Source organism: Heloderma suspectum, chromosome 4, assembly GCF_057233095.1.
Source record: "Heloderma suspectum isolate Gila_16-S chromosome 4, 16-S_ref, whole genome shotgun sequence".
NCBI classification, from domain to species: Eukaryota; Metazoa; Chordata; class Lepidosauria; order Squamata; family Helodermatidae; genus Heloderma; species Heloderma suspectum.
Window position 1 is genome coordinate 263,083,620 of NC_139461.1, and position 23,214 is coordinate 263,106,833.

The 23,214-nt window shown below is 43.1% G+C and overlaps 1 protein-coding gene across 1 annotated transcript in view; it reads left to right on the plus strand.

Annotated features, from left to right (window-relative positions):
- The window catches only part of LOC146348611 (uncharacterized), a 50,630-nt gene extending 45,342 nt beyond the window's left edge, over positions 1 to 5,288 (plus strand). The window contains exons 5-6 of the mRNA XM_084853586.1: positions 59 to 143; positions 2,094 to 5,288. Of these exons, the coding sequence (XP_084709712.1) occupies positions 59 to 143; positions 2,094 to 2,350 (342 nt within the window). The 3' untranslated portion in view covers positions 2,351 to 5,288. The remainder of the gene's footprint in view (positions 1 to 58; positions 144 to 2,093) is intronic.
- The last annotated feature ends 17,926 nt before the right edge of the window (positions 5,289 to 23,214 follow it).

Sequence of the window (23,214 nt, forward strand, 5' to 3'; positions counted from 1 at the left end):
CGGTCTGACTTAGTATGTGCCAGTTTCATGTGTTCATGTTCCATTTTTCCTCCTACAGGTTCTAGCTAAGAAATTCTCTCCGAGGCGAGTTGTGTTTCTCACAGATGTGAGTGGAATTTACAGCTATCCACCTGACACCCCAGGTAAAGAATAAGTAGGTGTACTTACCAGCACCAGGGGGAAACTAGCCAGTATCCAAATGAGCACAGAAGCCAGTATCATAGTGATTACACAAACTATGTAATTTGTAATAAGCACAACAATACCTATTCATGCAGTTTAGTTTTGAAGTATTTATGTTTTAGGTATATATAAGCCATAAGTGGGCTTGCTTATGCTAGTCCTGAACATAGGTGTTAGAAAGGATTGTGAGAAAAATGGGCTTTTCTGTGGTGTTTCAAAAGGATGATTGGAATACTAAAACAAAACATAGAGTAGGCCATGCTGTATAACAACTCCCACCCCCGGCCATACTGCCATTAAATCAATAGCTTGTAAACTGGATGGTGCAGCTAGCGCCTGAAAATCTAGGAATAGATAGGAATGAGCCTCCCAAAATCCTAGTTTGCTCTTTGTCCTGAAAATAGTGTGTCAGGGGTGTCAACCCCCCCCCCCGAAAATAACCTTAACTCTACTCACTTTGTGTCTTTTTGCTGCTACAGGTTTTTCCTCTGGTCCCGTCCCCCCCCCCCCCGTTTTAGTCATTGTTCTGATCCCAGCTAATCAGGGATCACATATTGGGTATGACACCATGTTGCCAATCAGATCTGACTATATTCTGATAACACTAAGGGCAAATGAAATCCATTTAGAGTAAAAGCGGTGCTTCCTATACTGGTCACATGGACAATCCTAGCCAGACAAACATCACTCTAACAATCAAACGCTTTTGCAACCGCCCCTGAAAAATCACCCCGAAGAAGGACCCCTTTCTATACTGACAGAAAAAAATTGGGATGTCTTCTCACCTTTAGGCTCACTCCTAGTAGGGCTGTGCACAAATTGCATCTCAAAATTCTGCACCTTATTTGCGGGCAGAGAAATTGGAAGGGGGACAATTTCACCAAATTTCTCCAGGGGAAGGAGAAATATTCAGTTTCTCAGAGGCAGAGCTCACCATTAGCAGTGGTTGTAGCACAGCTTCTTTCTTTTTTCCTCAGGGATTTTGTTTTTTGTGCCACCACTGCAACTGGCAGCAGCAGCAAATGTGTTGGCAGCCTGGTCACTATTTTGCGTCCCTCACCATGCTCCAATTCAAGGGTACTGTGTGTGGGGTTGGGGGTTCTTTCTGTTATTCATCTCTCTGTTGCTGTGCAGCCTCCCATGCTGCCTGCACTTCCTGATCTGGAAAAAGCCCTATGGGAGGAATTACCTCAAGATATCTTCCCCGTGGCTTCAGTTGAAGTGCTGGAAGCTGGGGAGGCAGTAGGTTGCTGGATAGGTGGTTGCACAGTGGAAGACAGGGCACTCGCACACACTCGTCAGCCATCTTGTAAGTAAGAACCATGAACCCAACCCTGAGAATTTCTTCAAAATTTTCTTCTTTGAATTTCTTTTTGAAAGCAGTTTCTTTTCTATCCAATACAATGAGAATAGTCTGAAAATGTGGATGAAATTTTCGGCACAGCCACTAATTCCTAGTAATGGGCAAAGTCACCCAGGACTATCCCTGCAGAATGTGAGAAACACATGGTGCTACTCAGGAAGACCCAGGAAGTATGAGGCTCCAGAAACAGCTGGAGGACTTAGACATTGTCTCTCAGAAATGAGCCTTGCACCTCTTGCATCATATTTGCACATATTTCTAGACATATGTGTGACTTCGGAGAGGAAGGTGCCCTGAGTGATGTGCAAGAAAGGCTGGAGGAAAAGTTTGGATCTCCAAATGTCTGGGCCATTGTCTTAATCATTATGTCATCCAGCCTTCTTCCTAGGTTTGTCTTTGGGAAATGAAACTTGGAAGGTTTCAAGACTAAGCTAGCTGTTTTCGTGCTGCAGTGTTTTTATTCTTTAAGATTAGCCTTTGTGTGTTGTGTTCTGAGAAGTGTTTCCTTGTGGTTCCAATTCTGAATCTTCTGTTTATTCTGCAACAGGTGCTGAGCTTGTGGATTCCATTGTCGTTGGCCCTGATGAAAATATGGAGCCTCCTGTGGTCACATCTGCACTGCAACATGATACTACTGGAGGTGTGTCCTTGAAGTTACAAACTGCTGTAAAAATAGTTTCTCAGAGTCATGGAGCCATTCCAGTTCTGATCTGCAACCTGGACAGTGAAGCAGCTGAAAGGGCTTGTTTGACTGGGGAGTTGAAGGAAGGCGAAGGCACAAAGATTTCCTACATCGAAGGATGAAGACTTCTCTGCAAGAGCCTTTAGGCAGAAGAAGGGCTTCACTGAGGTGGTGCCATTTGAATATCAGAATCTATTCTGTAATTTACACATGACTGTCATAATGCATTCCCGATGCCTTAAACTAAATCTCAGAGTCACTGTTATTGTCTTAGCACTGAACTGAATGGCAGCAGATAATCCAGCACTCATGCTCATTTTCTTCTAAAGAGGTATCTAATAAAGCTACATGGCACAGAGTGAGCTTTCAGGTAAGCTCCTGGGACAAGGACCAGCTCTTTTCAACTCTGGTTTAATAAGCAAAGGCTAGTCAGGAGGCTGTAAGTGCTAAATATTTATGAAGAAGGGGCATTTTCAAGTTCATTCCTGATAGTCCTTTTTCACGGCCCTTCTCCTGAGAAAATACTACAGCAAAATACTGAGAGCTCATTTCAGGTGTCAATGGCTTCAATCCTCTAATGGTTTGCGACTGAAATCAGTGTGACAGCTCTGGCTGCAGCAGACCTAGAAATGTTGATCCCTTGCTGTCTTCTTCTCCCATATCCAAATGCATTTTGCTTTCCGCTCTCCATCTCAGCTTGAGGCATGCACTGCCAAACAATCACTGCAGCAACAGAGTTTCGTCACACATACTGTCCTTGGTTCACATCACTTCCTGTCTGCCTAGCACCATGCCCCTTCTGCCAAGGCTCATGAGGCCCATAAGATGGTTCGCAGAAACCATACAAGCATTAAGCCAATGAATCTAGGAAATAATATTATTGTTAAGATAAAACTGGCACCATAAAAACAGTTCTAAATACTTAAAATAGGAATAAGAATCAAACTAAAGATGACCACTATTACTACTATTACTACTAGTACTGCTACTACAACAACAACAAATGGGCCCTGCAACAAAATTTTTGCAGTTTGGAGTGCTTCTGTTCATGGTTCCATTCCATTCTCCAGTCCGTTTTCCTTCCCCCACCCACAACAGTCGGTCAGTGTTCCATGCTCAGTCCTCATTGGCATTCTCTGTAATGGGTTTGTTTTCTTGGGTGTGGTAGAATGGACATGCTTGTGCCCAATCACAGCTACATTAAAATCTTGGTCCTCTTCGTTGATTTCTATGGGCAGCTCTCAGTTCCATCCCTGGGGACAATTTAAAATAGCTTCTCAGTGTGATCCAGGACATTATCTACCCAGACAGTGTCTACAGAGCCAATGTGGAATAGTAGCTAGAGTTCAGGCAAAGCCTTCGCTGTTCCACAGAGCATCCAGGGCCCCTTGGGTTAGAAAGTATCCTCTTCTTTGGCTAACTTTCGGGGGGGGGGGGGTCCTTTCTGCTGATGTTTAGCTTTTTGTTTACTGCTACTTAATTGATTCATTAGTTGTTGACTGATTATTATTATTTTTAATTATGAAGTTTTAATTGTGTATCAGTTTGGTGTGTTTTTTTTAATGCTGCCAGCCTCCTTGTAGATCTTTAGGGTCAAAAAAGTGGGATATACAATATTTTAATAAATAAATAAAATAATAAGTTTGTGGTGAAGTTAGTTTTTTCTTTTTCCAGTCAGAGAGATGGGACTTGGCTTTGTAACACTAAAGGAAGGTGCGTATTCTTCCTCAGACTTTGAAGAAATGCTGTAGTTTATGGGGAAATCTATGTTGCTTTGTTCCTTGGACAAAATTTCATTTCTACATATAGAACATTTCTACACTTCTGCTGCAGCACCTACCCCCAGAGGACACAGGGAAGCTGATACACTCTGGAAAGATCAGCTAAAGGAACGACGAACCTCAGAAAAGAAGCTGTGAGAAGTGGATGAGGGAAGTAGGATTGAGTGTCTGATCTGCCAAGTTGGTTTTGAGTGTACTATTATTGCAGCTTCCCTGTGACATTTCAGTTCAGTCCCAATGTCAATCTGTTTGTGTTTCCCATATGACAGATTGTGATTCCTCCTAGAATTACAGGCTAGCATTTAATTTCCCCACCCCCCTTAACAAAAATTTGAATTCACTACCAAAATATAAACATAAAAAAGAATGAAAGAGGAACAAGGCAAGGCTAGGAAGAGGGACAGTGCAAAATGACTGTACAGATGAGTTGCTGAAAGGTTTGTATCTCTCTAATGAGGTACCAGTTTTCCCACAAATGAACTTGGACATTGATTGCTAAGTGGTGACAGATCACACAATGTGGTGTGGGCTGCACTGGCTCCACATGCAATTTTCTTTACCAGATTGTGTGAAAAGCTGCTGGACTGAACACATCCTAAGAGCATTTGCACGAGATCTGGATTTGTCTGTATGGTGAGTGCCTTGGCAGGCTGGCAGCCCAGAGGATACTAGTGCGAGCAAGAGTCATCTCTTGCAGCTTTGGCTCAACTATTTATAGGTGATCAAAGAAGGTGACAGAATTAAACTAGTTAGAAAGTTTTGCATTTAAAGACCAGATGAGCCGTTTCATGTGGGGCATGATATTTGTTGATGAAATTCAGTTTTAAAGGCATTGCCCTACTGTGGATTTTATTTTACTGGATCCATTTCTGACAAGATAGGACTAAGCAAAGAATTCTGCAATAATTTTTTTTAATGGTCAGTTTATTTGGGATGGTTGTTTACAACAGGTGTTTAGTCTTCCTTCCCTTAAAGTTTTTGTTCTTCCTTCTTTTAAAGTTTTGCATATTTGAACCAAAGCCTATTGGTGTAATTGCCCCTTTTTAATATATTGTTTTTATTTTAGAAAGTGCTGACTTGTAATTGCTTTTAATTTTTGGCAGATTTGTTATCTCAAGTCTGGTGCTATATTAAGCTGCTCTTTATGACTTTTCTGTTGAAACAGCTTTGACTTATGTTGTAATGTATTTTATAGTACTAGGCCATTTTATTGTATGTGTGTTATTATATGTAATGACTGGCATATGTAATAAAGAATCTTGTACAGTGTTCATTTATTAATTTATGTGCTTGTCCTTCACTCTGTCATCCTGAGAAATCTTAGATCTGGATTGAAGCAATTTTGCTTTGTAGTATATTAATAAGGCAAAAAAAGGCAAAAGTTAAAACAATTTAAACACGTGATTTAAATTTATCCTGAAGTATATTACTACTTCCACCTAAAATCTGATATTATCATGTGCCACCCCTTGAATGGTACCAGTAGTGGTACTGTTCCCCAGACCTTGAGTAAGCAGAAATAATTGTGTGCAATCAATTCTGCAGAACATATGTATTGTCAAGCAGTGAACTGCCCAGGGAGCTTCAGTTATGGGGCGGTATAGAAATATAATAAATGAAAATGAAGCAGCACATATATTATGGGGCAGTTACTGTGGAAAAGCAAGCAGCTTTTAAAGCTGCACTATACAAGTGGAGAAAAGTTCAAGTTACTCGGACAATAGACCTGCAGTGGTTAAACTGAAGATGTGACGTTAAACCACTGCATGGAAGCTGTGTCCAGATGTGACCCCTTTAATGGAACCCAGAATGAACCAACCTACTTCTTTGGTCAAGATTTAGATTATACACACATCTCCTAGCTTTGAGCTTGCTGATTTTGCAGAGGAGTGTAGATTGTACCCTACAGCAAAGGTGAGCAAAAGGCAGATCGGGATCTACTGAGCGATTTGCAGTAAATCTGAAAGAGTTTCTGACTCTCAATGGTTTGGCAATACCAAAAACAAAATGCCTTTTTCCACTTAAATGAGGCTGCTGAAATGAAGAAAGGTTCGGCTAACCAGTAGTGGATGTTTGCATAAAAAGACTATGAACTCAGTTCAGTTCTGGTACTGAAGACAAATTCCTAGGCTCAGAATATGTTCTTTCATTCTGAGCATATGTCTTTTTCACCTGTCTCTGGTTGGTGGATCTTGGGGTTCTAATAAAAAACAAGCAAACTAGATCCAACAGCTCTGAAGTCTGCTTATTCGTGCCCTGCAGAAGCACAATGAGATGCCATCATGCCCATCAGTTGCCCAGACACACTGATTTATAGTGCCCCATGGAACTGTTCTGGACCAAGGAACCACTACAAATCTGAACAGCAGACTTTGCAGAAAAATGCAGAGAACATGGTTGCACATTTCACATGGTAGCGACTTCAACTGACCAAGAGTTTTGGTGGCCTCTGCCACAAATACTACTACTTGTTCCAAGGAGGAAGAAAGGCAGGGCCTGTGGCATGCCTTTCATCACAGTGGTGTTGATGGCCACCTCTCCCGCTGCCGATCCCTCTGCCCAGTGACATGTTTAGATAACTGAAATTCTAAGGATGGGTTGCTAACTAAATCTTCATAAAGTTGGGTGTATTCCCTAACACAACCTGACTGCTATGAACCAATATGGAGTACATGTATGCCTGGCCTACTGTGCATTATCTTTCCCTCAGTGATTGGTGCATATTTGTTACAGGGAAAGTTTGAAGTTTGGTGATAGCATTCACGATGGCATGTCTGTAAATACACTGATCATGTTGGCAGTCACCTAACTATGATTGCCAGCATTTACATGTGTATGATTGAAAAGTGGGGAGTCAGGTAAACTTTTTAGGCGTTCACATGTGAATGTCAATGTTCAGATTTTTGTCACTCATTGCATCACATACAGGATGATTACAAAAAGCAATGCATTGAAGCAAATACTATTTTCGATTAGGGATGTATGGATTTTATTAAATCTGTTCCGTCTGTGTTTCACAGGCTGTCAGGTGTCTTTTGTTCTGTCATCTGGTCATTGATGGAACCAGATTTGTTTCAGGGATGTACAAGAATTTCATTCCACTTGCACAAGTGCACATTAGCGCTAGTATGTACTCGTGCAAAAGAACATTAGCGCAAGTGCGAATTTGTGCAAATCCCCCCAAAAGTAAAAAAGCAGTCCACAAGTCTGGAGAATCCGCACAACTCAGAAAAAGCTGGTCCACTGTGGAATCTGCAGGTTGGATTCGTAGAAATCCGAACTAATTTGAATCCATGGTGGATTTCTCCGACATCCCTATTTACAATTTATGTCACACTCTTATCCAAAAGATTCAGGGCAGATTGCAATGATATCTGAAAGAACTAAAAACAAAGTCTGGTGCCTCAGTCTAGAGGTGCATCATGTGCTTACATGTGCACACAGATCTCCTGCACATGCAGGCTGCCCCATTCATTTCAACAGAGGGACCCACATGTGCTGTCTTTTATATATGCAGATCAGGTCTCTGTCTATTGAAGTGAGTGGGAAAGCTGTAGAAGAGCCATGTATGCATTGATTCTTCTGTGCCAGGGGTGGGCAATGCACAATAGTTAATTTCAGCTTAATTTCAAAAGCACTCTGCAAGTGATTGGTTCAGACCTCTGGAAAAAGCAATCTGTCCCTTCTTCGGCAGCCTGCTGGGCAGGGAGGGAGAGGGGGAAAAATGGGGTGGAGAGAGAAAGAGAGAAAAGGGGTGGCTCCATCTACTTTTGGCCCACTGCTGGTGTAAGCCTGGCCCACTGCAGTCATGCATTCACCAACAGATTACCTCTGAGGAAATGCAACCCTCAGCGGAAAAACAGTTCTCCACCAGTGTTCTATGTAATAACCAATGGCATAACTTCTATGCCATAGAAGGATCAAGGAAAACCAAAGTAGCACACAAAACATTAACACTCTACAAAGTATAAGTAAATAAGTGTAAATCCTACAAATAATCCTATTCTGTACAAAGAATGTTACTCCCCTGCATCTCTCGCTGAGTAGAAACTACTCTGTCTATCCCCTCCCCAAGCAAGGGAACTTGTTCCCCCCCACTCATGAGGAAGGCATAAGCAAACACTTAATCCACCCATGTTTTCTCTTCCTAACCCAATTTCCTTTATAATCCCCATCATAAACTAAATCCTCTTTTAATATATAGACTTTTTAAAGGTAAGAACATTAATTATTCTAACCACTAGTCTAAACAGATTTACCACCACAATTTAAAAGCTGTTCAGACTCTGATTGTTATTGTGTGTCTCCCCCCGGCCCACAGAAGTTCTTAGCTATTGATTCAGATAAAATTGTCATTGCTCAGCACTTCTGAAAATCTGGAAGTTTTTCCTCTAAACACCAACAGTTTTGTGCCTCACATGGAAATATTTACAAGGTTTTATGAGAGGGATGCTTTGAAGGCTACAGTTCGAAGAGAAAATCAGATCAGCAGAAAATTAACACTTCAGATTGATTTATGAAATGTCAAATAATTAAGTTAATTTCACATTTGTGCAGCCATCCTCTCTGGCATGTACTAGAATAATAATGGCTAGAAGGCAGATGTCGTAAGTTTCCAATTAAAAAAAAATTGGCTTTATTTCAGGCTAACAGCTCTCTGACAAGCTTTCACCTATGAAAGGGAGAGGGCAAGAGTGAGACGAGAGAAAGTGAGACGGACTAAGACAGGGGCAGTCAGAAGGCTCTCACTGACCTAATTCTAAGCTAGCTCTTCTTCAGTGGCTGAGTATTGACTACAACAGAGACCCTTGTCAGAAGCAGCAAAAAGGGAGACGTTTATAAGAACCCAGAAGGCAAGCGTAACAACGCGAACAGGTGAGTCAAATCCTGAAGCTCACAAGCAACTTGTTTTAGATTGTCCTTCCCTGACCGAGGCATCTTTGAGCTGTTAGTCTTCATTTGACAGCTGGGTAACCACCAGCAAGCAATGATACTTCTCAGAGCACTAATTGGGGAAAAGTTCCTGGGTTCCAAAATAGTCTTTGTAAAGCTTCTGAATTGACACTGGGGTTCTGAAATGGCATGGGGGATGTGGGAGGTCCTTTCTGGTTGGTTACTTGCTATTATTTCTAATGTGTTTCTGAGAAACTCATAGTTCTATGAGTTTACATCAAGGTCCTTTATTTTTTCCTTGAGGAGTGTTGAATCAAGAGGGATTTCTCTGGAAAGTACAAACCACTGGAATATGAGAATGCAAAACCTGGATTCCTCAGACACTTCATTGCCCACATCAGATATTGGCTCTTTGAAGCTGAAGCTACAAAATTGGCCAACACAGCCACTTGAAATAAATTGTAAGGAACGTTTGATCAAGTATAGTGGCACATCCAACCCTAGCTTCAAAAATGCCATTTAACCCCAAAATGCAAGTTAAATTATAGGACTGTTCCTTAATATTTGGAATCCAGAATATTATGTCAAGTGCAGATACCTAACAAGTTAAGGATGAGGAGCTATAAATGGGAGATTTGTCCAAATATTGGGTTTCATAATATCCGTGGTTATCTTACACACAGTTATGCATGCTGATGTTTTGTTAACTCAATGACACTTGAGCATATGAAACGATGAGTAGATTTGCAGCTTAGCTGGACAACAGTATTGAGAAGCCCATTCCCTGCCATCCCATCCTCAACCCATGCCTCCAGGTTTCAGAGAATGCAAGCTGCACCCTTAAACTCAGAAATCTTTTTTGCCATGTTTACATTTTTAAAGATGTGATTATTTTGTTAACCCTTGGGTGCCACATGGCATGCACACTAAAGATTTGGAACACCCGCTGTTAATTTTAGCTGGAGCACAAAGCCATCTGATGAGGTGCAGTGACCATATAGGGCTATACAGAGCAGCATCACAGTGCATTCTTTGTCATTCTGTGTTCATGAGTATTCAGGGTGCATTAAAACATTTCTTCTCTTGTATTTTTCTAGTGAAGGAGGAAATGAGGATGCATCTAGCAGGCCTTCTAATGTCCTGCCTAGATGATGGGGCAGAGCAATATTTCTGCCTCTGTTGCTTCTCCATAGTGGGAAAGGGGTAGCCAGACTCACTGCTCAACAGCAGGGCATGCTCATGTAAGAGCACAGGGAGAGTGGAAGTCACAAGAGTGGAGTAGTCAGGGAAGACATCTGAGTGTCAAACTTAAAAGCAAACCTCACTCCATCTAAATCATGCATCAAGATGACAAACAATGCTGATCAGCCATTTAAATCAATTTTAAATGAGGGAATAGGAGAGATTCTGTGTGTCATGGGGAAGGAAGGAGCTAATTTATAGCTTGGAAGCTGCATGTTGCTGCCTTCTACATTTGTGAGGTTAGATTTTAATCCTTGCCCTTAATGACTGGCAGGCAGACACAGTTAGGGATTACTTAAACTGTGCAAGGATATTGGAATGACAGCCATTGCTTGCTGGGGAAAAGGACCCACCATGTGAGAGGCATGCTAAAATTCTAGAACTCTTTAAATATGCAACTCTTGTGTCTGGCCTAAACTGCAAGTTGGCCACCTGTTTTTAGGAGGGCTTCTGAACTCTCACTGCAGTCAATGTCAAAGCATTCCCACAGTTATTTAAAAGCTTCATGTGAAGACCTAATTTAAAGCATATACATTTGTCAGTTGTGGCCCGGAGCCTTCCATCTGCGAACTCATTCCGTTCAAGTATGGCCAACATACAGGATGAATGTTAGTTTGTTATCCACAGCATTTCAGCCAATAATCTTGGGATCAAGTCCAGATCTCTCTCTCTCTCTCTCTCTCTCTCCCCCCCTCTCTCCCTCTCTCCGTGTGTGTGTGTGTGTGTGTGTTTCATCTCATCTCAAAAGGCCATGCTTTGCAGAGGTGTACAAGGCACAGTGGAATTGGAGCAAAACCCACCAGCTATTCTCACATCAGTCAAAGTGTGTTCATGAATGGGGTTGGGGTTTTCAGTTAATACCAACTTCCCTGTGTCTAAGGGTCAACATTACTTTAAATGTGTGTCTAGCAGCTATGTCTTCTTCTCATTTTTACTCTACAATAGGCACAGGGACCCCGATATGGATCTTAAAACCCTCCTACCCCATGTGCTACGCTCCCAATTTTTACTCTAGAGTAAAATTGAGAAAAGACATACCTGCAAGACAGACACAGATTTAAAGTAATGTCTGTTTTGGCCCTAAGCTGCAACTCAGGGCTGATTCATATGTACATTTCAGCTATGACAAAGCCCAAACACGGTGATTGCACTGTCAGTAATGTAACAACAGCTGTTTCAACATTGGTGGATTGCAACCTTCATGTGCCACCTCAGAAAAAAACACTAGCTGTCTGAATACCAAATGAATGGGAATACAAGTTTCACCATCTCAGGAAAAAAAAGTATGAACAAGAGCTGCAACATTTGGTTGATCAATCAGTTAAAATATTTTATCAATTATCATCCGAATGATTGCTTTAGTTCCTATGCAGATATAATCGATTAGTTGTTTAATCCATTAAAACCAACTGATGCAATTAATTGACTAAGGCTGCAGTCCTATGCATCTGGGAGTGAGCTGTGCTGAATACAGTGGGGCTAACTTGCAACTAAACATACATAGGATCATGCTGTGAGATGTCTTTAATCAAGTGATGGCCATAGTATGACCCAAAGAACAGTCAGTAACCATCCCTTTCTTAGACTCTCTCCCTACGCTCCTTTTAAAAGACACATGTGTGCTTTTCGAATATACCTCTTAACACAGAGGAGCATGTAATGTTGGAAGGCTAACATGTTCAATCTATTTCAGAACAGGAGGTGCAGCTCTGTTTTGTAAGCTCGAGTACATGTATCTTCTATCTGAAATAGATACAGGTACCAGCTTTCTGACACCATCAATCCATGCATCTTAAGATAAAATAATAACTCCTGAGAGCACACCTCTGCCTTTTAAAAGTCACTTAGGAAACAGCCCTCATTCTACAGCCAAAGAGCTCCACCAAAATGAAATATTTTTTCTCAGTCCCTTAGGGCTGGCTGATTCTCATCAAAGCCCCCAGTACAGTAACTGCTATTTGCACTGACTTCTAGGTGCCATGGAGTTGGCCAAACCCAAACCCAAGCCAATGCCCAGTGGCACATGCAGAATTCTGAGTCTGTTAACTTTCAGTAGCATGCTAAAAATTGGTATGTGCAGAATTCTGAGCATCTTATCAGCTCACACCCGACTGCCTCCACTCACAGAAGCATCAGTTACAAATCATAGCACACAGTAGCTGCCAAACCAAGGGGGAAGGAAGAGGATAGTCATGAGAATCAATCCCTCAACATGAATGTATAAGCTTCAGGAAAATGTCCATCTGCCCATACATTTTTTTCTAGTATAAATCCTGCACATTTGAATTAACCCAGCTGCCTATGGTGTTTACGATGTACTAATCACCAATGTAAAAAAAAGAAAAAAGCATAGAGATTCTGTCAGAAGACTTAATGAAGCATGAAATCTTGTCCCATCAATGGCCTCTTGTAAATGTTTTTAAAGATCTATTTCAAATCCAAATTATTTATGCTGAAATCACCCTGGCTATCATTTCCTAGAAGAGCTCTGCTGAGTATGGATTATGGTCATATCTATCATTACCACCAAAGCACAGGCCCATAAGCCAGTTGAGTCAAAAGCTGGCTGATCAAAGTCCAGACATTGATCCTGACTTCACATTCCCCCAACTAAGAAGGGCAAAGACCCTTTGAGTTGAAGCAGTCGCCTCAGTAAATCCTCATACATTGCTTCAACTCAGTGCTGTTTGAACCACCTGGGAAGATTTCTACTTATTTCTTGCAATAAAGATGCCTTGAACACAATGAAGGACTCAATATATGACTCTCAAAATCTGGCTGATAGAGAAAATGGAGGACATCGAGAATCATAGCTCTGCTCCTCCAAGAGCACTGTTAAATTTAATCCTGAGATGATGGAAGACGATAGGATCGTGCTCTATTCATCAGTTCCCCCTCTCCCCCGTGATCCTTTTTCACTGACTCTGGCAAAGTGTGTTTGGTCACATGGAAGAAATGGCCTGAAATTCATGATGGTTGCGAACTGCGTGCGGCACCTTCTAGGTATTGCATTGCTTTTCGGTGGGCCCACAAGAGTTAATGGCACTGGGTGGGAGGAGCAAGGCGCAATGTGAAATGGAAGAAGGTCAGCATTTGGCTTTCTCACAGATGGTTTTAAGTTATCAGACCTTTTGTAAGCGATGCATTTAGTGCCTCAGGGCTGAAATTGAATGGTGCAGTAGAAAGGTCCTGGTTTCTGGGGCCTTATGTGAACCCCTATAAAAAAGGGGGAACCCATATTCTCAGGACTTTGCCAAATGGTTAAGTCTTCCGTGACAGTAATGATCCCACTGTCACCTGCTGTGATACCCCATCTCCACTCCGTGAAGAGCATGGGGCTACCCTTGCTGCCTGGGGATAACGTTGTTAGCATGGGAAAGATTTTTCTTAGAAAACATTCTAGGAGGTGATATCCTCCATTACTGCAGAGGGTAAGCATGTCGCCTCTAAGGGGGGAAATTGGGAAAAGCAAGCGAGAAGAGAGCAAAAAGACTGGGGGAATCGGACAGTAAAAGAGACATGATGAGAAGCTTGAGGCATTGTGCATGACATGTCACAGCACTATGGACTGATGATAAAGATGATGATTTTTCCAGGAACTTCTGTCAGAGGTTTCACTACTGGTTAACTGTGCTTTATCCTACAGGTGCCTGTATTTTTTTTTTCCTGTCATCGTTCCCCCCGCCCGCCCCCCACTAGGATTGTGTGTTTGTTCGACATAGATTGAGAAAACCCTGTAGGGAGAAAAGGTTAAACTTCCCTCCTCCAGCACCACTGCTTTGATCAATATCAGAGCCTCAGTCTGACCTCTCTCTCATGGCTGACTTAAAGTAAAAATGAAAATGGTGGAAGATCCATGGTCAGATCTCCCACATCACACAGAATTTGGCCTTGGGAGTTTGTTTGTAGAATTTGTCTACCACCTTTCTGCAAAACCTAGCAACAGACCAAACACCATGCAACGTATCAAAAATAATTTAAAAACCCAATATCATAACATTAAAAGCAACACTAAAAACATTATTAATAACATTAAAAACAATTAAAACTACTAAATATGATTTAAATGGGCAAATTAAAAAGATGCATACTGATACCTTTTCTAAAAGCAGAGAGACTGGGGACTGATTGTAACTCCCAGGGGAGAGCATCCCACAATTTTGGAGCAATGCAGGAGAAAGCCCCCTCATGCATGCCCATCCAATGGGCCTCTGCTGCCAGTGATGGGACCTTCAGAAGGGCCTCTGCTGCAGATCCTACACAAGTTCTCTTGCTTGTGTAAACCAGTCATGGCTTCAACTGAATATTCGTATGCCACTGGGATGAACTAAAATGTATTTTAAGGTTGTTCTTTCTCTCTGAATCTTTTAGATCTTTCTAGTAGTTTCCTTGATGCTTTAATCTTTGCTACTGTAAACAGGTTTTGTTGTTGCCTTTAATTTTTTATTGTATTTCTATTTTATTGTCTTTTATTGTGTATTTTATATACATTGCCCTAGAGGGGCTTTTTTGGCTATAGGGCAACCCAAAAGTTGAGGTGATGATGATGAAATGATGATGATGCCAATAAATCTTTAAAAAGTATATGAGCAACACTGAAAATAGCCAGGCTGCCAATCTTCTCACAGCCAAGAAATTATTAGAATGGAGTATCTAGTAAAAACGGGAAGGGGTATCGACAAAATGGCTACAGGATCAGCATCTGAAAAATCTTCCCAGTCTCCAAGAATTTATGGTAGAATAACAGTTTCACTCCCCTTCATGGATCACTGCCTTGTTGTGGCGAAGGGGCTTGCGTAACTCAGTGAAGCCATAAGCTATGCCGTGCAGGGCCACCCAAGATGGACAGGTCATGGCAGAGAGTTCTGACAAAATGTGGTCCACTGGAGAAGGAAATGGCAACCCACTCCAGTATTCTTGCCAAGAAAACCCCATAGAACGTATCACAAGGCTAAAAGATATGACGCCGGAAGATGAGCCCCTCAGGTCGGAAGGTGTCCAATATGCTACTGGGGAAGAGCAGAGGGTATTTCCAAGTAGCGCCAGAAAGAGTGAAGCGGCTGGGCCAAACCCGAAAGGACACTAAGCTGTGGATGTGTCTGGTGGTGAAAAGAAAATCCGATGCTGTAAAGAACAATATTGTTTAGGAACCTGGAATGTCAGATCAATGAATCAAGGTAAGCTGGAGGTGGTCAAACATGAGATGGCAAGATTGAACATCAACATCTTGGGAATCAGCGAACTAAAATGGACAGGCATGGGCGGATTTAATTCAGGTGACCATCATATCTACTATTGTGGGCAAGAATCCCTTAGAAGAAATGGAGTAGCACTCATAGTCAACAAAAGGGTGGGAAAAGCAGTACTGGGGTACAATCTTAAAAATGATAGAATGATCTCAGTACGAATCCAAGGCAAACCATTCAACATCACAGTAATTCAAGTCTATGCCCCAACCACTGAGGCCGAAGAAGCTGAGGTTGATCGGTTCTATGAAGACCTACAACACCTTCTAGAACTAACACCAAAAAAAGATGTCCTCTTCATCATAGGGGATTGGAATGCCAAAGTAGGAAGTCAAGAAATCACCGGGATAACTGGCAGGCATGGCCTTGGTGTACAAAATGAAGCAGGACAAAAGCTAATATAGTTTTGCCAAGAGAACATGCTGATCATAGCAAACACTCTTTTCCAACAGCACAAGAGGCGACTCTACACATGGACGTCACCAGATGGTCAATATCGAAATCAGATTGATTATGTCCTTTGCAGCCAAAGATGGAGAAGCTCCATACAGTCTGTAAAAACAAGACCTGGAGCTGACTGCGGCTCAGATCATGAGCTGCTTCTTGCAAAATTTCGGCTTAAATTGAAGAACGTCGGGAAAACCACTAAACCGTTCAGGTATGACCTAAATCATATCCCTGATGAATATACAGTGGAGGTGAGGAATAGATTTCAGGGATTAGACCTGATAGACAGAGTGCCTGAGGAACTATGGACGGAGGTCCGTAACATTGTTCAGGAGGCAGCAACGAAATCCATCCCAAAGAAAAAGAAATGCAAGAAAGCAAAGTGGCTGTCTGATGAGGCTTTACAAGTAGCTCACGAAAGAAGGGAAGTGAAAAGCAAGGGAGAAAGGGGAAGATATAGCCAACTGAATGCAGAGTTCCAGAGAATAGCAAGGAGAGACAAGAAGGCCTTCTTAAATGAACAATGCAAAGAAATCGAGGAAAACAACAGAATGGGAAAGACTAGAGATCTCTTCAAGAAAATTGGAGATCTCAAGGGAACGTTTTGTGCAAAGACGGGCATGATTAAGGACAAAGAAGGCAGGGACCTAACAGAAGCAGATGAGATTAAGAAGAGGTGGCAAGAATACACAGAAGAACTATACAGGAAAGATCTGAATGTCCCTGATAGCCATGATAGTGCGGTCACTGAACTTGAGCCAGACATCCTAGAGAGTGAAGTCAAGTGGGCCTTAGGAAGCATTAGTAACAACAAAGCTAGCGGAGATGACAGTATTCCAGCCGAGCTATTTAAAATCCTAAAAGATGATGCTGTTAAAGTGCTGCATTCAATATGCCAACAAATCTGGAACACTCAACAGTGGCCACAAGACTGGAAAAGGTCAGTTTACATTCCAATTCCAAAGAAGGGCAACGCCAAAGAGTGTTCAAACTACCGCACAATTGCGCTCATTTCACATGCCAGCAAGGTGATGCTCAAAATCCTACAAGCTAGGCTTCAGCAGTATGTGAACCAAGAACTACTGGAAGTACAAGCTGGGTTTCGAAGAGGCAGAGGAACTAGAGATCAAATCGCCAACATTCGCTGCATCATGGAGAAAGCAAGAGAATTCCAGAAAAACGTCTATTTCTGCTTCATTGACTACGCTAAAGCTTTTGATTGTGTGGATCACAACAAACTGTGGCAAATTCTTAAAGTGATGGGAGTACCAGACCACCTTACCTGTCTCCTGAGAAACCTGTACGAGGGTCAAGAAGCAACAGTAAGAACCAGACATGGAACAACCGATTGGTTCAAAATTGGGAAAGGAGTACGACAAGGCTGCATATTGTCACCCTGCTTATTTAACTTATATGCAGAGTACATCATGAGAAATGCCGGGTTGGATGAATCAGAGGTCGGAATTAAGATTGCTGGGAGAATTATCAACAACCTCCGATATGCAGACGATACCACCCTAATGGCAGAAAGCGAAGAGGATCTAAAGAGCCTCTTGTTGAGGGTGAAAGAGGAGAGTGCAAAAGCTGGTTTGAAACTCAACATTAAAAAAACGAAGATCATGGCATCTGGCCCCATCACTTCCTGGCATATAGAAGGGGAAGAAATGGAAGCAGTGACAGATTTTACTTTCTTGGGCTCCAAGATCACCGCAGACGGTGACTGTAGCCATGAAATTAAAAGACGCTTGCTCCTTGGGAGGAAAGCTATGGCCAACCTAGACAGCATAGTAAGAAGCAGAGACATCACCTTGCCGACAAAGGTCCGTCTAATCAAAGCTATGGTTTTCCCAGTGGTAATGTATGGCTGTGAGAGCTGGACTATAAGGAAGGCTGAGCGCTGAAGAATTGATGCTTTCGAACTGTGGTGCTGGAGAAGACTCTTACGAGTCCCCTGGACTGCAAGGAGGTCAAATCAGTCCATCCTAAAGGAAATCAACCCTGAGTGCTCATTGGAAGGACAGATAATGAAGCTGAAGCTCCAATATTTTGGCCACCTAATGCGAACTCCCTGGAAAAGACCCTGATGCTGGGAAAGACTGAAGGCAAAAGGAGAAGGGGACGGCAGAGGATGAGATGGCTAGATAGCATCACGGATGCAATGAATATGAACTTGAGCACGCTCCGGGAGAGAGCGCAGGACAGGAAGGCCTGGCGTGCTATGGTCCATGGGGTCACGAAGAGTCGGACACGACTGAACGACTGAACAACAACAACAACAACAACAGTTTCACTTGGTCCAATTGAACTCCAGTAATTCTGGTGAACTGACTGCTAATTTTAAAAGTCTGGTCTCTAAAGATCAGAAACAGTGAGCTTTTCCCGTTGGCAACTGTTTTGATAATCTTTTTATATAAGTCCTGTGGTTTGCCCTGTTTTATAAACAAGGAGATGTCATTGGATTCTGGTCCATGAAAACTTATGCTATAATAAATTTATTGTTTTTTAAAGTGCCGTAAGACTGTTTTTGGACATACATAGAGGTTGATTTGGGATTGTGAACAAACATATCATTATACCTGGATTTTCTTCTTTTTTTTCAGTATTAAAATAATTTGGTACTGAATATTGTGAGATATGGTGAACCAATATGAACTCTGTGCATTCTCGGACAAACCATGAAAATCAAAGGGCTAGTCAAGGTTGGAGTAGGATAGTGTGGTCTATGTGGTGATAGGTTTGATTGGCTTTCCTGACCTCAATTCTTGTGCCTACTTTGCTTTTTCCATCTGGGCGAGTAGGAACTGAATATAACTCAGGGGTAAGGCCGCCCAGCCAGATGAACAGGACCATGCTATTTTTTGTCCTAGTGCACATAGAACCACAACACCTCTGCTTCCTGGGCTTTCTTGAGTCAGTCAATCCTTAGTTATGGGTAAGTGAATTCTGTCAATTTACACTGTTGCTCTTCCATGGATCTCATAGAATCATAGAATCATAGAATAGTAGGGTTGGAAGGGGCCTACAAGGCCATCGAGTCCAACCCCCTGCTCAATGCAGGAATCCAAGTCAGAGCATCCCTGACAAATGGCTGTCCAGCCTCATCTTGAAGGCCTCCAGTGTGGGAGAGCCCACCACCTCCCCAGGTAATTGGTTCCATTGCCGTATTGCTCTGACACTCAGGAAGTTTTTCCTGATGTTCAGTCGGAATCTGGCTTCCTGTAACTTGAGCCCATTATTCCGTGTCCTGCACTCTGGGATGATCAAGAAGAGATCCTGGCCTTCTTCTCTGTGACAACCTTTCAAGTACTTGAAGAGCGCTATCATATCTCCCCTCAGTCTTCTCTTCTCAAGGCTAAACATGCCCAGTTCTTTCAGTCTCTCTTCATAGGGCTTTGTTTCCAGTCCCCTGATCATCTTTGTTGCCCTCCTTTGAACCCTCTCCAGCTTGTCTGCATCCTTCTTAAAGTGTGGTGCCCAGAACTGGACACAGTACTCCAGATGAGGCCTAACCAGTGCTGAGTAGAGGGGAACTAGTACTTCCCGGGATTTGGAAGTGATGCTTCTATGAATGCAGCCCAAAATAGCATTTGCCTTTTTTGCAGCCACATCACATTGTTGGCTCATATTCAGCTTGTGATCGACGACAATTCCAAGATCCTTCTCGCTCATAGTGTGGTTGAGCCACGTATCCCCCATCTTGTAACTGTGCATTTGGTTTCTTTTTCCTAGGTGCAGAACTTGGCATTTGTCCCTATTAAATGCCATTCTGTTGTTTTCTGCCCAGCACTCCAGTCTATCCAGATCACTTTGAATTTTGTTTCTGTCTTCCAAAGTATTAGCTATCCCGCCCAATTTTGTGTCATCTGCAAATTTGATCAGCATTCCCTGCACCTCCTCCTCCAAGTCATTAATAAAAATATTGAAGAGCACTGGGCCCAGGACTGAGCCCTGCGGTACCCCACTCGTTACCTCTCCCCAGCTTGAGAAGGTCCCATTGATAAGCACTCTTTGAGTCCGATTCTGTAGCCAACTGTGGATCCACTGGATCGTTGTTTCATCTAGCCCACTTCGAGCTAGTTTGCTCATCAGGATATCATGGGGCACTTTGTCGAAAGCTTTGCTGAAGTCGAGGTATATGATGTCTACAGCATTCCCATGGTCTACAAGGGAGGTGACTTGATCAAAAAATGAGATCAGATTTGTCTGGCAGGACTTGTTTTTGACAAATCCATGTTGGCTTCGAGTAATCACTGCATTGTTGTCAAGGTGCTTCCAGATGGATTGCTTTATGATCTGCTCCAGAATTTTCCCAGGGATTGATGTCAGACTGACTGGTCTGTAGTTCCCAGGTTCCTCCTTTTTACCCTTTTTGAAGATAGGGACAACGTTAGCCCTCCTCCAGTCATCTGGCACTTCCCCGGTCCTCCATGATTTCTCAAAGAGAATAGACAGCGGTTCTGAGAGCTCTTCTGCCAGTTCCTTTATGACTCTAGGATGCAGTTCATCTGGCCCTGGAGATTTGAACTCATTCAAAGTCATTAGGTGTTCCTTGACCATATGCCTGTCGATCTCAAGCTGCAATCCTGCCCCTTCAGCCTGTACTTCGCCTTTGCCAGGGGGGTCATAGACCCTCTTTTGGGAGAAGACTGAGCCAAAGTAGGAATTGAGCACCTCTGCCTTTTCTTTGTCCTCTGTTATCATTTTGCCATCCTTATTTAATAGCTGAACAACCATTTCTTTCCTCTGCCTTTTACTATGCACGTAGCTGAAGAAAGCCTTTTTGTTGTTTTTAGCATCCCTCGCTAACCTCACCTCGTTCTCCGCTTTAGCCTTCCTGACGCCATCCCTGCAATTCTGTGCTACCTGCCTGTACTCTTCCTTTGTTACTTGGCCTTCTTTCCACTTCCTATATGTGTCCTTTTTTGTTTTCAGGTTATCCCTAAGCTTTTTGTGAAGCCACATTGGCTTCTTCTGTTGTCTTCCACCTTTTCTTCTTGTTGGAATTGTTTGTGATTGTGCCTTGAGAATTTCCTTTTTTAAAAGTTCCCACCCATCTTGGACTCCTTTTCTCGCTAGCATTGCTTGCCATGGGACCTTACTGATCATTGTTCTGAGTTTATTAAAATCAGCTTTCCTAAAATCCAGGGTACGCGTTTGAGTACACTCGGCTTTTGCTTCCCTTAGAACCAAGAACTCAAGTACAACATGGTCGCTTTCCCCCAGAGTTCCTGTAACTGTTACTTTATCCACTAAGTCATCTCTGTTGGTTAGGATCAAGTCAAGGATAGCCGATCCTCTAGTTCCTTCCTCTACTTTCTGTAGGAGGAAGTTATCCGCCACACAAGTCAGGAATTTCCTGGAGGGGCCATGTTTTGCAGAATTTGTCTCCCAACAAATATCGGGGAAATTGAAGTCCCCCATTACTACTACATCATGCTTCCTTAAAACATTGGCTATTTGCTTTTCAAAAGTTTCATCCTTGGCTTCTCCTTGATTGGGTGGCCGGTAGTAGACTCCGACCACCAGGTTCCTTTTATTCTTTGCTCCATTTATTTCAACCCAGATGCTCTCGATGGGGCTACCAAGCTCCTCCTCCTGTATTTCTGTGCAGAGATATGTATTTTTCACATACAGTGCAACCCCGCCTCCCTTTCTGTTCCTCCTGTTCTTTTTGAACAAGTTATATCCTTCAACTGCTGTATTCCAGTCATGAGAGTCATCCCACCAAGTCTCAGTTATACCTATCAAGTCATAATTTCCCTCCTGTATTAAGAGTTCAAGTTCGTTCTGTTTGTTTCCCATACTCTGGGCATTAGTATATAGACATCGAAGACCATGTGCTTCATAGTCTGGCTTTCTTCCTACATGTGTCTGAAGACTATTATTGGGCGCTATCAGCGCTGTTCTCTCCATTGCAGTGCATGCGCCTACGTCCATTGTTACCCCCAACATTACATCTCCCTTCCCCGTAGGATTCAGTTTAAAGCCCTCCTGATGAAGTTCTTCATGCTGTGGCCAAACACATTCTTCCCAGCCTTTGTGAGGTGCAACCCATCCCTAGCCAACAGCCCATCTTCCAGGAAGTATAGGCCGTGGTCCCAGAATCCAAATCTCTCTCGTCGGCACCACCTTCGTAGCCAGTCATTCACCCGGAGTATTTTTCGTTCCCTTTCTATCCCTCTTCTAACTACTGGAAGGATGGATGAGAAAACTATCTGGGCCCCAAAGTTCTTGAGTTTCCTTCCCAAAGCTTCAAAGTCTGACGTGATCTCTTCGTAGCTCCGCTTGGCGGTATCATTTGTTCCCACATGGATGAGAAGAAAGGGATACCTGTCAGTGGGCTTTATGAGTGCAGGCAACCTTTCAGTCACGTCTCTAATCTGTCCTCCCGGGAGACAACATACCTGGCGAGTCCACGGGTCTTCGCGACATACTTGGGTCTCGATCCCACGCAGCAAGGAGTCTCCCACTACTACCACTCTTCTCTTCTTCTTCTTGTAGGCCTGGGTTTCATCGCCTCTGTTTGACTGACCTTTAGCCTCTTGCTCACTCTCATGCAGGTTCCCCTGTGATTCTTCCTCTGCAGGCTGTCCTCCAGTCTCATCTGCAAGTACCTGGAATCGGTTCCACAGCTCCACCGCTTCCACTGGTGCAGAGTGGCGTCTAGTTCTTCTTCTCCTAACTGTCACCCTTTTCCAAGGAGTATCCTCTACTCCATTTTTCTTCACCTCAGCATTTCCCACTGCCTCATCTTGCTGTTGCTCTTCAAGCTTCTGGTCTGCCCTTTGCTGCTGTAGTTCCCCCATTCTGTCCAAGAACTCTTCGTGTTCTCTTATTCCCCGGAGGGTTGACAGTCGCCGCTCCAGTCCACTTACTTTTTCCTCCAGCAGCGTGATCAACTTGCACTTGTTGCAGGTGTAGGCCATGTTGTTCTCAGGCAAGAAAACAAACATTGCACACACCTTGCAGGTCACCACCACTGGAGAGTCTTGTCCTTCCATAGCCTCTTTTCCCTTTTTGTGTCTAGCTTTGTGATTGTTCTAGACTAGCCTGTGCCTGCTCCTCTACTCACTAGAGGTTAAAAGCAGAGTCCCACTGGTGTGGAAGTGTGTGTTACAAGACAAATAAATGAAAAAAAGTTAGTAAAAAAAAATAAAAAAAAATGTTAGGGGCCTCCCCCTTGACCTCCCCTGCCGAACTCCCCTGGCCAACTCCTGTTTGCTCCCCCTGTTCGCTCGCTCTCTGGGAGCTTGCCTGCTTCTGTAGTCCCTGGACCAGCTGGAGCAGCTTGCTCTGCTCTGCTCTGCTCAGCTGGGAGGCGGGAAACAGACTGAAGCTTCCCGCCCAGTCAGCTGCTGGGAGTACTCAGGCCACACC